General features: G+C 32.2%; 1 protein-coding gene across 4 annotated transcripts in view; it reads left to right on the forward strand.

The window, feature by feature from the left end:
- Positions 1–15,416, forward strand: part of Col11a1 (collagen type XI alpha 1 chain) — a 215,792-nt gene that overhangs the window by 171,797 nt on the left and 28,579 nt on the right. For all 4 annotated transcript variants that reach the window (XM_047566809.1, XM_047566801.1, XM_047566819.1 and 1 more), the window contains 8 exons: positions 2,351–2,404; positions 4,950–5,003; positions 6,209–6,262; positions 10,498–10,551; positions 10,936–11,043; positions 11,319–11,372; positions 11,967–12,020; positions 13,192–13,245. In XM_047566809.1, the coding sequence (XP_047422765.1) occupies positions 2,351–2,404; positions 4,950–5,003; positions 6,209–6,262; positions 10,498–10,551; positions 10,936–11,043; positions 11,319–11,372; positions 11,967–12,020; positions 13,192–13,245 (486 nt within the window). The remainder of the gene's footprint in view (positions 1–2,350; positions 2,405–4,949; positions 5,004–6,208; positions 6,263–10,497; positions 10,552–10,935; positions 11,044–11,318; positions 11,373–11,966; positions 12,021–13,191; positions 13,246–15,416) is intronic.

Here is a 15,416-nt window from a genome sequence, read left to right on the forward strand (position 1 = left end):
GGATGTGGGGGAAAAGGTACACTTATACATTGCTGGTGGGGTTGCAAATTGGTACAGGCACTCTGGAAAGCAGTATGGAAATTCCTTAGAAAACTTGGAATGGAACCATTTGACCCAGCCATCCCTCTCTGTGAACTTAAAATCAGCATACTACAGTGATGCAGCCACATCAGTGTTTATAGCAGCTCAATCCACAATAACTAGATTGTGGAACCAACCTAGATGCCCTTCAGTAAGTGGATGGATTAAAAAACTGTGGTATATATACACAATGGAATATTACTCGAACATAAAGAAGAATAAAATTATGACATTTACAGGTAAATGGATGAAGCTGGAGAATATGAGGTTAAGTAAATTAAGCCAATCCCCAAAAATCAAAGGTCAAATGATTTCTCTGTTAAGTGGTTGATGATAGATAATGGGAGAGTGGGGGAGACAAGAATGGAGGGAAGGATGGATTGAATAGAGGAAAATGAGGGGTGAGGAGGGGACAGGGAAGGAAAGATAATAGAATGAGACAAACATCATTATTCTATACGTACATGTATGATTACACAGTGTGACTGTACTTCCTGTACAATCAGAAAAATGAAAGTTGTACCCCATTTGTGTATAATGAATCAAAATTTAAAAATGAGATAGAACAGGATATGGTAAAATAGAATAAAAATTTCAAAGGTCATTATCTTTCAAAATGGTGAATGTTGCTTTTTGAAATGCATGGTTCAGCTACTTTGCACATATGCATGGGGGAGAATTATATGTAAATATTATTGTGGGTCACAGCCAAATAATTTGCAGCCATTGCAGTGACACACCAAAGTCAATCATTTTACTAAAATACCATCATTTATTTCGATCTTTAGTGTTGTTTATATGTTTTATTAAATTACATCTGAAATACTGTAGTATGCACATAAACATAAACTTTGTGGATGCTGGAGGAACAAGTCCATGGTAGCATGGTTGGTTGCCTACCATGTGTGAAGCCCTGAGATTGATCACCAGCACTGCAAAACAAACAAACAACAATTGAGAAACAACCATATATGGAGTATAAGTATTATATATAAATGATTATAACACTGAAAAATTTAAAAATGAAAATAATTTATAATCTTATAGTATTAAAAACTTACCACTGTGTTTCTGTTCAATAAATATTATATCTATTTCACATATACATTCTACAGTTAAATTTATACCCTGTATATTCATTGGTATTTGACTTTATTATCATATATAATATACATGTTTAGATTATTAGTACCAATTTAACTGTATTATCTTATTTCATCAGTTTGTATAAGTTTATGAAGCTATTTTTTCTGAGATTGAACATTTGAAATAATAGAGAATTTCCAGTATCACCTCAGTATTACAAGAAACATTTTTTTTTTTTTTTTGGCCTGTTACCTTTTCTTTTGGTTTGCTTTCTTAGGATTCATTCATTCATCTTGTATTCAACAGTATTTTATTGAGATCTTAGTTTTTGTTTGGCCCTTTGCAGTTCTAAAAGAAAAAGTAATTGACACTGTCTCAAAGTAGGTCAAGATTATAAGTATGTGAAGAAGTCACACAGTCATGTTTATAGGTATATAATTCAAGTATAAACAAGTACTGTTGTGATGAGAGGAAATATAAACCATTCTCCTAATCGAGTAAGTGATCTGGAAGAAGTAAAATAATTTTCCCATAAAGATGGCCAGATAAAATTTGAATCCACCCTGCTTCGGGTTTACACTGTTAACACAGAACTTCTCCTAAAGCACATGGATACAGTGGAAATTAATTTGGGAAAACAATGTATAAATTTACAATTTTCATGGCCATGTGAATTTTTTTAAGATTCAGAAGGAGGAATTACCAGGTCCAAACTTAAGAAGATATGTATGACATTGTAGATGTATTGAAATTTTGATTTTACAAGAGTTTTTCAAACTGATACTTATCTTTAAAAACCTCACCTGGATGGGGTATTCTGAAATAGTCTTGGACAGATTTTCAGAAGATCTGTACCATGGCAATGCTATTATATCCTGTTCATTAAAAAGGTAGAGTAAAAGGGTAGGTGTTCATAAATTACGAAGTCAAATTATGTGCTTAAGTTACAGTAAAGAAATCAAACAGTATGATATTGTACAAAGCACAGATTGAATTTGTAAATGTAGGTACAAGATTTAATTGCATGAGAGCAAAACTTCCATTATAAGTATTTTAACAAATGTTAGCTTCTGAATTTTAATTTCCATGTACTTATTTAACTTTATACCTATTTTTTGATTTTTGACTAAACATGTTTTTAAAATACATCAGTGACTTTTATTTTTGTACTACATTTTATTAGGGTCTACCAGGACCACCTGGTGAAAAAGGTGAAAATGGAGATGTTGGCCCCATGGTAAGTTTGTATTTTCTACTGTTTAATGCTTATTGTGAATTCCCACACTGTTAATTTCTTTTCTAAAATTTTTGATTCTGTTTAGTCATACACAACATTATGATTCATTTTGGCATAATGATAAGAGCATGGACTATATTGTGCTGTATTTCAGTTCCCAGTATTTTCCCTTTCCTTCCCCACCCCACTCCCCCTGTTTGTTTCCCTTTACTGTTCTTTCTGCTATTTACTTTTACTTTCAGGGTTTTTTTTTGTTGTTGTTGTTGTTAGTATCTTGTGTATGTACTTGATGGTGAGATCCACAATGGTATATTCATGTATGTACATAGGAAAGTTAGGTCAGATTCATTCCTCTGTTCTTACATTGTCCTGTCCCCTCTCCCTTCTCCTCTTTCCCCAGTCCTTTATACTATAGGAATGCAAACGCATCAGTGTTTATAGCAGCACAATTCATAATTCACAGTAGGCAAGCTATAAAACCAATTGTGTCCTTCAATTGATAAAGAAAAAGGCGTGTATATACGCACCATGGAGTTTTGCTCAGCCATGAAGAAGAATGGAGCCAGGCACAGTGGTGCACACCTGTAATCCCAGTGGCTCGGGAGTCTGAGGTAAAAGGATTGAGAGTTCAAAACCAGCCTCAGCAATTTAGTGAGGCCCTCAGCAACTCAGTGAGACCCTGTCTCTAAAAAAATACAAGGGATGAGGATGTGACTCAGTGGTTAAGTTCCCTTGAGTTTAATCCCTGGCACCAAAAAAATAACAGAAGAAGAATGGGTGGAACTGATAAATAGGTGGAACTAGAAAATACCATGCTGAGTGAAATAAGTCAGACTCATAAAGCCAAAGTTTGAATGTTTCCTCTGATTTGTGAAAGCTAGACCAAAATAACGGGGAGGGGGGGAAGAAACGGAGGAAGAGAAAGCTAGAAGCAGGGGTGGGAGTCCATCAAGACAGAAGAAGATTAGTGGACTACTAATTTCTTTATTTGAATTTATTGATATGAACAAAGTAGTCCTAAAGATTATGGTGCTTTCTGTGTTTATCCCTCACCTTTTTCCTACTCTGTTTCCATCTGCAGGCATTAAATATTGATATCATTATTTCAAATATATTTCCATTTCTTCTATTTCTCACCTCAGAATAATGTTATATGCTTGTATGGCATTCTTATACTGTTACTTTCTTATCTTTATGTCTATTATTGAGATGCCACATTTTAGTTGCTTCTTAGTCTTTAGCTTTGGACTGTGATGTCGACCAGTATAGAATAAATAATAATCACACCAGATTTCTATGATTAGCAATTGTTGATGGAGAATGAAATTTTCTTGTTGTACTTTGAAACAAATTCTAAATTTAATAAAGAATTCAGTTTTAATTAGCATGACATGACTTAAAATTATTTGCATTTATTAATTCTGACTTTCTACTCTAAGACCTCAGGCTAAAATTTGAAATACATATAATTGTTTATAAAGCACTATTTTTGATAAGGAAATGATTTGCCAAAGTAATTGAAATCTATAATGAAATTTCCTAAGTACATTTCATAATTGCTCTTTCCTTTCAACATTGCCCCCAATGTTTCTTTGAGAAAACATGTTTTGGTAATTTTATACCTACCTGTATGTGAGATTTTATTCTCTTTAAGGACCACACCCAGATTATTACATTCTTTGAAATAATTCTTATTATGAATAAATGTAAGTGCAAGAAATGTGGAATAAACATTGCTGATTCAAATAGCGGTTAATAATACTTCCAAGCAATATCCAATGTGTAGCAAACTTCTTTTTAGATGTGGTTGCTATGGTTCCATGAATCATTGATATGTTCTCCCTGACCTTATAGTAATAAAGAATACCAGAGAAACTTTTCAACCATGGCATTAGAATAAACTGAGACATTTGAAAAATACTAATGTCCTGGTATTCACTACAGACTGTTTTAATTAAACCTTGAGATAGGGGGATTGGCTATCAGTATTTCAGTATTTAATAAAAAATTACCCTTAGGTAATTTTAATGCACAGTCAGGAAAAATAAACTTTCTTTGGGGACTACAACCAAATAGTGATTCTTATGTCCATGTCCAGGATGGAGAACAAAATTTCGCACACACACACATACACAAACACACATGAGCCGAATACAAATGAATAAAAAACAAAATACTTTTACTGAATTAATGAATTCTAAATGTAAAGTATCTTTTTTGTTTTAACTTCATGGTCCCCTTATATTCTAGTATGTTATTAAATAAAATATCACCAGTTGCATTATGAATACATCATATTAGACAGTAGCAATAAGCTTTCTTGGTCGATTTTTTAATCAAATTGATTTTTTTGTGAAGGGCTAATTTCCTCACAGATATGTGTGAAGGATTATTTGTGTCCGTCAGGCATTTTAAAACCCTGATATGCTCCACTGACTATGCCTTCACATGCTTCAATTTCTTTTAGTTTTCATATTCACAAAATAAAATGTTAAAGATGCATTTGAGATTGGTCCTTGTAAATTTTATTATTCATCTTTTACAGGGTCCACCTGGTCCTCCTGGCCCAAGAGGCCCTCAAGGTCCCAATGGAGCTGACGTAAGAACTGTGAAATATATGCTGATCATTTTGAAGTTACTTGAGTGTTGGTATTATTTTATGGCAGATGTTTTCTGAGATACAATGGAGATAATTGTGCCACTGTTCAATGTTAGAAGTGGATGAGAACTCAAGGATCATCTACTCACTCCACTTCATTATTCAGGGAGAGAAAAAGGTTTCTAGGGAACAAATCACAAATAAGAAATAGACATACAATTCACATTCAAGATACGTTTATTGGTTAGTGACAGATAGTAGTTGTATTATTTCTATTACAAAAAAACCACATTGTTCAGATCAAAATACTTCACTTAAACCTTGCATATGACAACTGTTCAAAAAGTAAGCATCATCTTTAACAATGGCATAAGGAGATGGTTTGTAATTGGCTTTGTCTGCTCTAGTGTAGTTCTGTACCTTTATGTACACATCTGCCTAAATGTTTTTGTTTAAAGGCTTTGCATTTTATACTCTTAGTCTATAAAATGTGTTGACGTAGTATGTGCATAAGTGCACCTCTTACTGTGTAAAATGTTTCCTCTCAATTGTATAAAAAAGATACCCCTCAGGCCTAACATTTGGTACAATTTTATAGGATTTGGAAATATCAAGCTCTATGTATCTTATTTTTATCATTAATGGTTTCCATGCTTTGGAGATCTCTCTCCTGATTTGTGTTTTGACAGTAAGATGTCTGTGCTTTCCTCATTCTCCTGACTTGGTCTTCATTGCTTTTCCAGGCCTGCTTTTAATTCTAGCAGTACAGAACTGAGTAAAATAGACCAAAGCAATTGATCTAAAAGAGTTTTGGGGTTTTAATTCCCCCTAAGGAATTTCAAGACTAATCATTAATAAAGGGGTTATTTTTCCTATGGATTATGCAATACTTAACTGAAGTCACAGTTCTAATCCACTAGGAAATCATTCTGTAGAATTTACCTGACCCAGGGTAGAGAGATCAGACTTATGTTCTAAGTGTCAACTGGAGTGAACAGGGATGGAAAGACTCCTGCTCTACATTAGAAATTCTGGGGAATTTGAAAGTCAATGTGCTATATTAAATTATTTGCTCTCAGTACATTTGACAACTCAACAAAATTCTTGCATATATTTCTGTCTCTGAGAAAAACTAGATATATGTTTATGAACTTACTTTTCCAACATAACGATAAGGATAACTGTATATCTTTTCCACACTGAAGGGACCTCAAGGACCCCCAGGATCTGTTGGTTCAGTTGGTGGTGTTGGAGAAAAGGTAAGAAACTTTGTAATATACAGTTTGAAATAGATGAAATTAAGAGTTTTTGATAATATTGTATAATAGTTTAAGTGCTTCTAATTTAAAGAGATTTCTAAGCACTTTACATATAGTTATTTGACTCACATGTCATCTACTCTAGTACTTGAACAAATTAAAAGTTAAAGTACTTTTGCGATACCATGTTTTTCATTGCTAGATATTGTGCTGAATGATGTCCATGTGTTATTTTCTTTAATCAATGCAACAACTTCATAGTGATGGTATCATCATTATCCACTTTTGTAAACTGGAAAGCTGAGGCTAAAAATCTTCAGTAATTTCATCAAGGTTTTTTTTCATTAAAAAATAATATGATACTCCAGTCTGTGAATATCTGATGGGAGTTCAGTCTCTAGCTACTAATAGGACTGAACAAAGGGAAGATTGTTCAATAAAACTGATTTAAAGGGAAGTAGAATCTTTCACATCAAAAAAGAATTAGTCATTGATTTTGTCATATTTTGAGTTATATTTTCATTACTAATAATATGACCTGTCTTTGGCACTTTTCAAAATAGTTAGCATGTGCCAAAACATCCAGGTTTAGAATAGCTTCTTTTTCTGATGAACATGATTTCATTTTAATAATTTTCTTTTCTTTTATGAAAATGTCAAAATTATTCACTGATTTTTAAGTTTTGTATTCATGCTCACTTCTTAATAGAATCATGAATAAAATCATCATTGATATTTTCTTGATTTAAAAAATAAGTTGTTTACCAGTTTTGAGGATAGAATTGAATTTCATAGCATAAAATATTATGTGATAAAAAATGTAAAATTTTCCTGAATTTGATAATTATTAAAAGATGTCAGATTTATCCTAAACTCCTAACAGTGATTCTGCTTGCCTGTAATACCATTGACTTCGGAGGTTGAGGCAGCAATATCACAAGTTCAAAGACAGACGTAGCAACTTAGCAAGGTCCTAAGCAATTTTAGTGAGAACCTGTCTCAAAATAAAAAATAAAATGACTGAAGGTGTGGCTCAGTGGTTCAATCCCTGGTATCAAAATAAAAGAAGTGATTATGCTCCTTAACCTCAAGTATTGACATATTTTATACTGTACTGAATTATAAAAATAAATTTGTTTATTTTAATTAAAGGATTTGAAGCTCAAAAATAAAATGTAATAATAGTATGTGTTATTGTGATGTGTACTTTTGATAATTTATGTGATTATTCAAAATACTACATTAATTAATTAGAAAAGTTTGTCTTAGTGCATCAATGGTGTAGTTTCTTTGGATATCTTTTTTATATTCTAAATTTGAAAGTTGAGTATTTGCAGCCTTCTGATTGGAGGTGGGATTGAAAGAGCATTTTTCATTGAAGTCAGTTGTCCCAGGACGAATAGCATAAGACAACACGCAGGTCTGTGGATACTTCTGTATCAGGATAAATGACGTCAACCTTGAAACTTTTCTTCTTTGCACTATGGCTTTTTGGCTTTAATGCTGTCTAGTATTTGTCAGACTCAGTTCCTGGTTTTACTAGCTGTTTCAGCTTATCTCATTTCCTAAAGATTTCAAATACAGAGGGAATCAGTTTTAAGTACTTCATCCACTTCTTTTATACTTTTTCTTCTGTGAAACTCTTTCAGATAGATGCTGATGTTTACAGTTTGGAGGAAGTCCCACACTTTCCATTTTGTTTAAAGCCTCTGTAGTAGGACCTTGCCAGCTTTGAATTTTATGAGAATGATTCAATCAAGTTGGCAATTGAATTTTTACATTTTAAATGTATCTGATTTGAAATTTGATACATGACAAAACACAGAGTTCTAATTTTGCTCATTATTTTTTGAAATTTTCTATGTGACACCAAGCAGTATAGAAATGAAGCTCTAATCTTATTTTTTTTTTTTTTATTTTTTTTTTTAAATCTGCTATAGATTATAGATTTCTGACATTAGCTTTGATTCTGGCTGAACGTGTCCCCATTTCTATCTTGGAAACTTTATTTCCAGTCAATAGCAATGAAAATTAGAAGAAGGCAGTGTCTTTAGTCATTGTGTGTTTGTGTAACATGTTCATATAATGTATACTTACTCTAAGTGGCTTCTGAACTTTAATAGTTTCCTCACAACAGGGCATTTCCTTAATATTAATATTTTTATAACTCTGAATATACAAAGTAATGTATTGTTCCTTCTGAAGGAAGCTTTATTAAGCAAGTAAGCATTATATAGAGTGGCATAAAATGGTCATGAGAAATGACACTTTCATAATCTAGCATTTCTTCATATACAAATGCTCTATCATATAATTTACATCAAGTATTATTCTTTAGAATAAGTATTTTTAACCTTGTTGATATATATATGTATATGTGTATTTTATATATATATATATATATATATATATATATATATATATAAAGTCTTGTGGCATTTATTCATTTGTAATTTTGTCCCACCCACTTTCGAAAGATTAGAACTGAGATTTTTTTTTAGAAAATATTAATTGCATCTTATGGAATTGCTATATATATTGTGAATACTTGACTCTATTATATATAATTTTCATTTGTGTTTCTGGACAAATGAATATTAATATATTGTTCTTAAATTAGACTTTATAATTAAAAAGGTCATCCTTAATAGTGACAATTATTTAAAACCATCTCTTCACTGCCCATCATTTCTTCTATTTGAAAAAGAAATGGAACAAAGTTTTATAGACTCTCTTTAACTTTATTGTTGACAGGGATTTTTTAAAAATGTAGTTATTTCACCTCTAATTCCAGTCTTCTGTGGTAATACCCTGGGTTAATGTGGTACATAAGAAACATTTGTACAGGCTCAACAGATTTTCTATACTCCAAATAAATATTGTATGTATTCCATATATAAAATATTTAACATGGGCATTTTATGGTTGATTTGAAAGGCAAACTACTTGTTTCATTTCAAAGATACAAATAACAGCTCATAAAAATATTACTTATATATCAATCCATTATTCTGAGATAGCTGAATGATTTCTTTCTTCATAAATAATGTAAATGCAATCTTTTACTTGTAAGGTTTATCCAAAATACTGGAAATACTTGTCATTCACCTTGAGAGTGGAAAATTTACACACACTAACTACTACTGATTAATTTCTTGCAAGCACTTGATGTCTTCTACCATCATGCAGATAACATGAGAAGTTAAAATATGTGTATATTTTCAAGAATATGTGTAAGAATTCTGCACACAAAATAGTCTCTTCTGTGTTTACATTTAATATGTTACCTTTCAAACCAATTGAGGATCATGGAATTCGTGCTACAAATATTGGAAATACCAGAGTTAAAATTAAAGGAAACAGGCCTCACATATCAATTTAGAAGTACAAAACCCACTTCAGAATTGTTAAGATCTCTGATTTCAGAGTTGCTAGTACCATGATTATGAGTGGAAGTGCAGTGCATGAATGTACTGTATTATTTAAATGATCACTTTAACAAGTTGTTATATGTTTATGCATTTCTCCATGTGAGGCATTAGCTACAGACTTTCATAGCTAAAACCTGCTTGTCTAGAAATTTATTATTCTGCTAAGCTAGAAAATATCCATCCATATCTAAATAAGGATATCATAAATGCTATGAAATTTATTACAAGTATATTCTCAAAGGGAGCAGTTTCAGTATTTAAGTACCTTCTATACCTCATAATTATAGTCTTTTTTCCTATGTTCTTCTGATCTCTACTAACCATATCCTGTAGGATTCATAATATATTCTCAAATTATTGAATGATTTGTTATGTTAAAGAGAAAGTGAATTCGTATTTCAGTAAGAAACAATTTGAAATGTTTAATCAATAAAATTTATTGTAATGTAAATATTAATGCATACAAATACATGATTTGTTAGGAAACACAGACAATAGTTATGATGGTTTTGCGGTAAGCTAACTTGATGTGTTATCTCTAATTAACCCTGGAGAAATTGTAACATCAAGCCTATCTTAGTCTGTCTCCTCATCTGAGAAATAAAAACACTGAATTCATTAATAAAAAAGTTCCTTACTCATATTAAAGTTTTTCTTTGTCTTTTAAACAAGACAATAAAGGAAGACAATAAAGGAGGGACTACTCTAAAATCTGTGGTTGTAAATGAAGGCAGATTTACATCTGCAAAATGTCATTTTTCTGTTCTAATGCTCATTCAATTTTTTTTTTTTTTCCCCTAATAGGGTGAACCAGGAGAAGCAGGGAACCCAGGGCCTCCTGGAGAAGCAGGCTCAGGTGTAAGTGCCATCTTATTGTCAATATGGGATGTTATTTGAGAATTTATTTAAAGCATTTTAAATATGTAACTTAACTACCAGTAATGATTTAGTTTTTTGCTTTCCCTTTTCAATTCATTAAAAGTAATCACAAATGCAGAGACTTATTGCTTAATACCATTGCATACCCTAGAGTATTTTGATTCACAAAGAAGTTAAAAAATAACAATTTGCACAAGTGAAAGCATTAATTACAGCCCTAGGCTGTTTATGGTATGCATTGTTTTACTTTTTACAATGCTCAAAACAGACCCTCATAGAAAATAATTGTCTGACTCAGTATGCTGAGGTTAAAAACTGATTTAAAGCTTATAAAGTATCTATTTGTTTTCTTATGTTATGTAGGGTCCCAAAGGAGAAAGAGGAGAAAAAGGAGAAGCTGGTCCACCTGGTGCTGCTGGACCTCCTGGTGTCAAGGGGCCACCAGGTGATGATGGCCCCAAGGGTAACCCGGTGAGTAGTTTAATTCCCTTTAAAGTGGCATTTATGCCAAACTCACTTTGGAATGTTTTATAGAAATATTAGAAACCTGGTTGGTGAAACTGACTTTTCTTCATTTCATATATGCATAAGCATTCTTAATTAATTTCACTTTTAAAAAAATTTCTAGCACGAGAAGAGAAATATTCTCCATAGACTTTGCCATGACGTTAACCTTTTAAATTTCAAAATGTCCTAACATCATATTTTTTTCAATTATTTATTTTCCTTCAAAAACCTCACTTTAGGGTCCTGTTGGCTTTCCTGGAGATCCTGGTCCTCCTGGGGAACCTGGCCCTGCAGTAAGTATCATGAAAAAAAATGTAAGAATGATTTTGATAGGGGTGTTTCTCTTGTTATTAATGGAAGAAGATTCTTCATTACTTAAATGGACTTTCAAAAGCAGAAAGAGCAAGAAAACAAACAACTACAAGAAAATACATGCAGTATTATTATTATAGATTATTATACCTTCATATGTGATTATGCTCTTCATTTAAATTAGTTGTTCAGCTTTACTAGGTTGTACAAGTTACCTATTATTAAAGTTGCAGGATTGCTTTTCCCTGGCTCTTTTATAATGCAAATTATACCTCCAACTACACCATATCTGTTCCTGGCGAAAGGATGAACTTGCCTTTCACACTAATTGCCTCTTCTTCCTTGCCTTATATCAAAAGCAGACTGTATTTTCAATTTGATGTAGCAGCAGTTTCATTTATCTTTATGGAGAGAGTAAGAGGCACCACAGTCCTGAAAGAAAGTATAGCAATTTTATTTGTCCATCTGATAATTTATCTCAAGAACACACTAAGGTAGTCTATTAAACTTTTTTTCCCTGATAAAATGAAACGTAGTGAAAAATGTCTGGATTCATTTTCTATTGCCGATTATAGGGTCAAGATGGTGTTGGTGGTGACAAAGGTGAAGATGGAGATCCTGGGCAACCGGTAAGAAAACCCATTAATTTTTTCTTAATCTTTACACACTCTCAAGTTATTTTAAAGAAATGATCGACCTTTCAAAAGCACAGCTCATTGAGTGTACATTTTTCCAAAAGAAATATTTGAATTCCAGTTTTATCTTCAGAATGTTTATCTCTTGAGATGTATCAAAAATATAATCAAAGTCATAATAGAAAGTGCAGTCATAGCATACTAATGATTTTGTCATTGTATATCAGATTCAGTTATCCATTCATTTTGTTAAATAAAAAATCCTTTTTTGTATTTCTTCTTTTTAGATATAGATGACAGTAGAATATATTATGACATGTAATATGTACATGGAGTATAACCTGTTGTAATTAGGATCCCATTCTTGCAGTTGTACATGATGTGGAGTTTCATTGGTCATGTATTCATCTACAAACTTAAGAAAGTTACATCTGAAAAATACAAATAAGACTGAAAGGAAGAAAATATACTTAGTCACTTGTCATTAGCATGAATTATTTCAATTATTAACTGGACAGCACAATATAAATCTTTTTTAATTTTTTCCTCTCTCTTTCTCTTTCTCTCTCAATTTGTGAATGAAAGTGTGTGCTTTGGCCACAAAAAGAGGACACTAACTTAAGTAGCTCCTGAAGATAACTGTAGTCCTAAGAGTTTTTTCTTTAGAGCCATCTCCATGAAGTATTTGCAGGCTTCTTCTGTGTAGATGAAATTTGTGGATCAAATCCTGGCATATTGTGACTATCTGGCCATGGCAATGCTAGTGCTATATAAGTAATTTATAGGTAATAGCTTTATAGTTTCACAAATTTATGTGATCTGGATAGAATTATTAATTGTATGAGTCTATTAATTAGTATATTGGTTGAATATTTGCCAAATAGAAATGAGTACTTTTTAAATGTATAGAGTTTTACATAGAAAGACTGTGGTTCACTCTCCTTTAGCTATGAAGATTACCATATGAATTTGCTAACTCAATTTACAAATATCTAGAGTAAGTTTAGATATCTGAAATAAGGTTGAATTTTTTAAAGGAAAGATTTGTGGAAATGAGTAAACCAGGTCTATTTCCATCCAGATTTTGAGAAATTATGTAGACCATAAGATAATTCCCAATTTCTTAAGAGGTAGCTTTCATATTTACATACATATTTATTTATAGGGTCCTCCTGGTCCATCTGGTGAGGCTGGCCCACCAGGTCCTCCTGGAAAAAGAGTAAGTGTTTTTAATTCTCTATTTGAAATATCTGCTCTTTATTCACCATGTGTTTAAACGTATGTATATAAGTTATAGGCAGCATGTTCTAAGGATACTGAAAAAGTCTTAGAGTACTTTTTTAAAATGTATCAAAGTAGAAAATTCTTTAACCACTTCACTATCATAACAAAAACAAGAAAAACAAATCCTACTTAGCTCTGTACTCTCCTCAGTGAAAAAGTAGACTCTTAAAACAAATTCCAGTGGTACCCTGAACATCAACTCCTGAGATACCATGTGAGGATAAGATGTCAACACTCCAGTGGTAACTTACAGCATTGCAAAAGCCTGGATGCCATATCAATACAATAAGCTCAGGAATCAGTATATAATATTATATTGCTTTATATGGTCAAACTTCTCTAACTTGTGAACAAGATTTTAAGACAGAATTTCCTGAAGATCCATACCAACATACAAGTAGGTATTGTTAAAATATTGAGTGCAGAAGAACTTAGATTTCCAAAACTTTTAAATTAAACTAAATTTAATTTACTTTCATATTTTGATTAACATAATAATTTTACATATAATGGGGTACATTATGATATCAAAACAGGTATACATCATGCACTAATAAAATCAGGGTAATTATCATTCCCCCTCCTCATCATTTATGTCTGGGAAATTGAGGCTCCTCTCATCTAGATCTTCATAAAAATATACAGTAGCTTTCTATGAACTATAATGAATGATATTGTGATTATTATGAACTATGGTCAGTCCACTATTCTATGAAACAACACTACAACTTATTCCTTCTACCTGTGTTTGGGTACTTGTTATCCAACCTCCCTTTACCCCTTTTCCCTTCTACCCTTCTGAGCCTTCAGTAATCACTATGGTCAAATCTGGCTTATTTTAGCTTTAGAGAAAATATGTGGTATTTTTCTTTCTGAGTCTGGCTTCTTTCACTTAACACAATGTCCTATAGTTCTATCTATTTTCGTATAAATGACAGTATTTCATATTCTTTATGTCTGAATAATACTCCATTACCTATATGCAACACATTTTCTTTGTCCCCTCATCTTTCTGTTAACACTAGTTTGATTCCATATCTTGGCAATTGTGAACAGGGCTGCAGTGAACATGGTATCTCTTCAGTATGCTGATTTCATTTCATTTGGATATACAAGCAGAAGAGGGATGGTTGGATTACATGATAAATCCTTTTTTATTATTTACTTTGAGGAATCTCCATAATGACTGTACTCAATACCGTTCCCATGAACAGTGTATAAGAGTTCTCTTTTTCCACATCCTTGCAGGATCATTTATTTTTTGTCTCTTCAATAATAGTTTATCTAAATAGAGTACAATTATGATTTTGATCTGCTCTTTTCAAGTATTTGTTGTCTATCTATATTGCTTCTTTTGAGAAATGTCTATTCAGACCATATACCCATTTTTAAAGTTGGATTATTTGTTTTTATGTTGTTGAGTTTTTTTAGTTTCTTACATATTCTGGACATTAATTTTTTTCAGATTAAAAGTTTACAAATATTTTCTCCCATTCTGTTGGGTGTTTTTCCATTCTGTTCATTGTAGTTTCCTTTGCTGTAGAGAAGCTTTCAATTTGATATAATCTCATCTGTCTATCTCTGCTTTTGTTTCCTGTATATTTGGAGTCATATAATAAAATGCCTATACCAATGTCTGGAAAACTTTGCCGATGTTTTCTTCCAGTAGTTTTATGGTTTCAGGTCTTACATCTGGGTCTTTGATCCATCCTGAGTTGATTTTTGCAGAAAGTGAGAGACAGAGTCAAGTTTCAGTCTTCTACATGTGGATATCCAGTTTTCTCAGCATATTTTTTTAGAGAGATTTTCCTTTCTCCCAGGTATGGTTTTGGGTACCTTCCTCAAAAATATTAGATGTGTAGGGTACTTCTGGGATCTCTGCTGTGTTCCATTGGTCTATGTATCTGTATGCAAGTACTATGGTGTTTGGGTTACGTAGCTCTGTAGTATGTCTTGAAATCTAGTATTGTGCTGCTTTCAGCATTATGTGTGTGTGTGTGTGTGTGTGTGTGTGTGTGTGTGTGTGCATGCACGCTGTTGTTTTCAGTATTTCTTTGACTATTTGAGGTCTTCTGTGGTTTTATATGAATTTAGACTTTTTCCCCT

This window comes from Sciurus carolinensis, chromosome 1, assembly GCF_902686445.1.
Source record: "Sciurus carolinensis chromosome 1, mSciCar1.2, whole genome shotgun sequence".
Classification (NCBI taxonomy): Eukaryota; Metazoa; Chordata; class Mammalia; order Rodentia; family Sciuridae; genus Sciurus; species Sciurus carolinensis.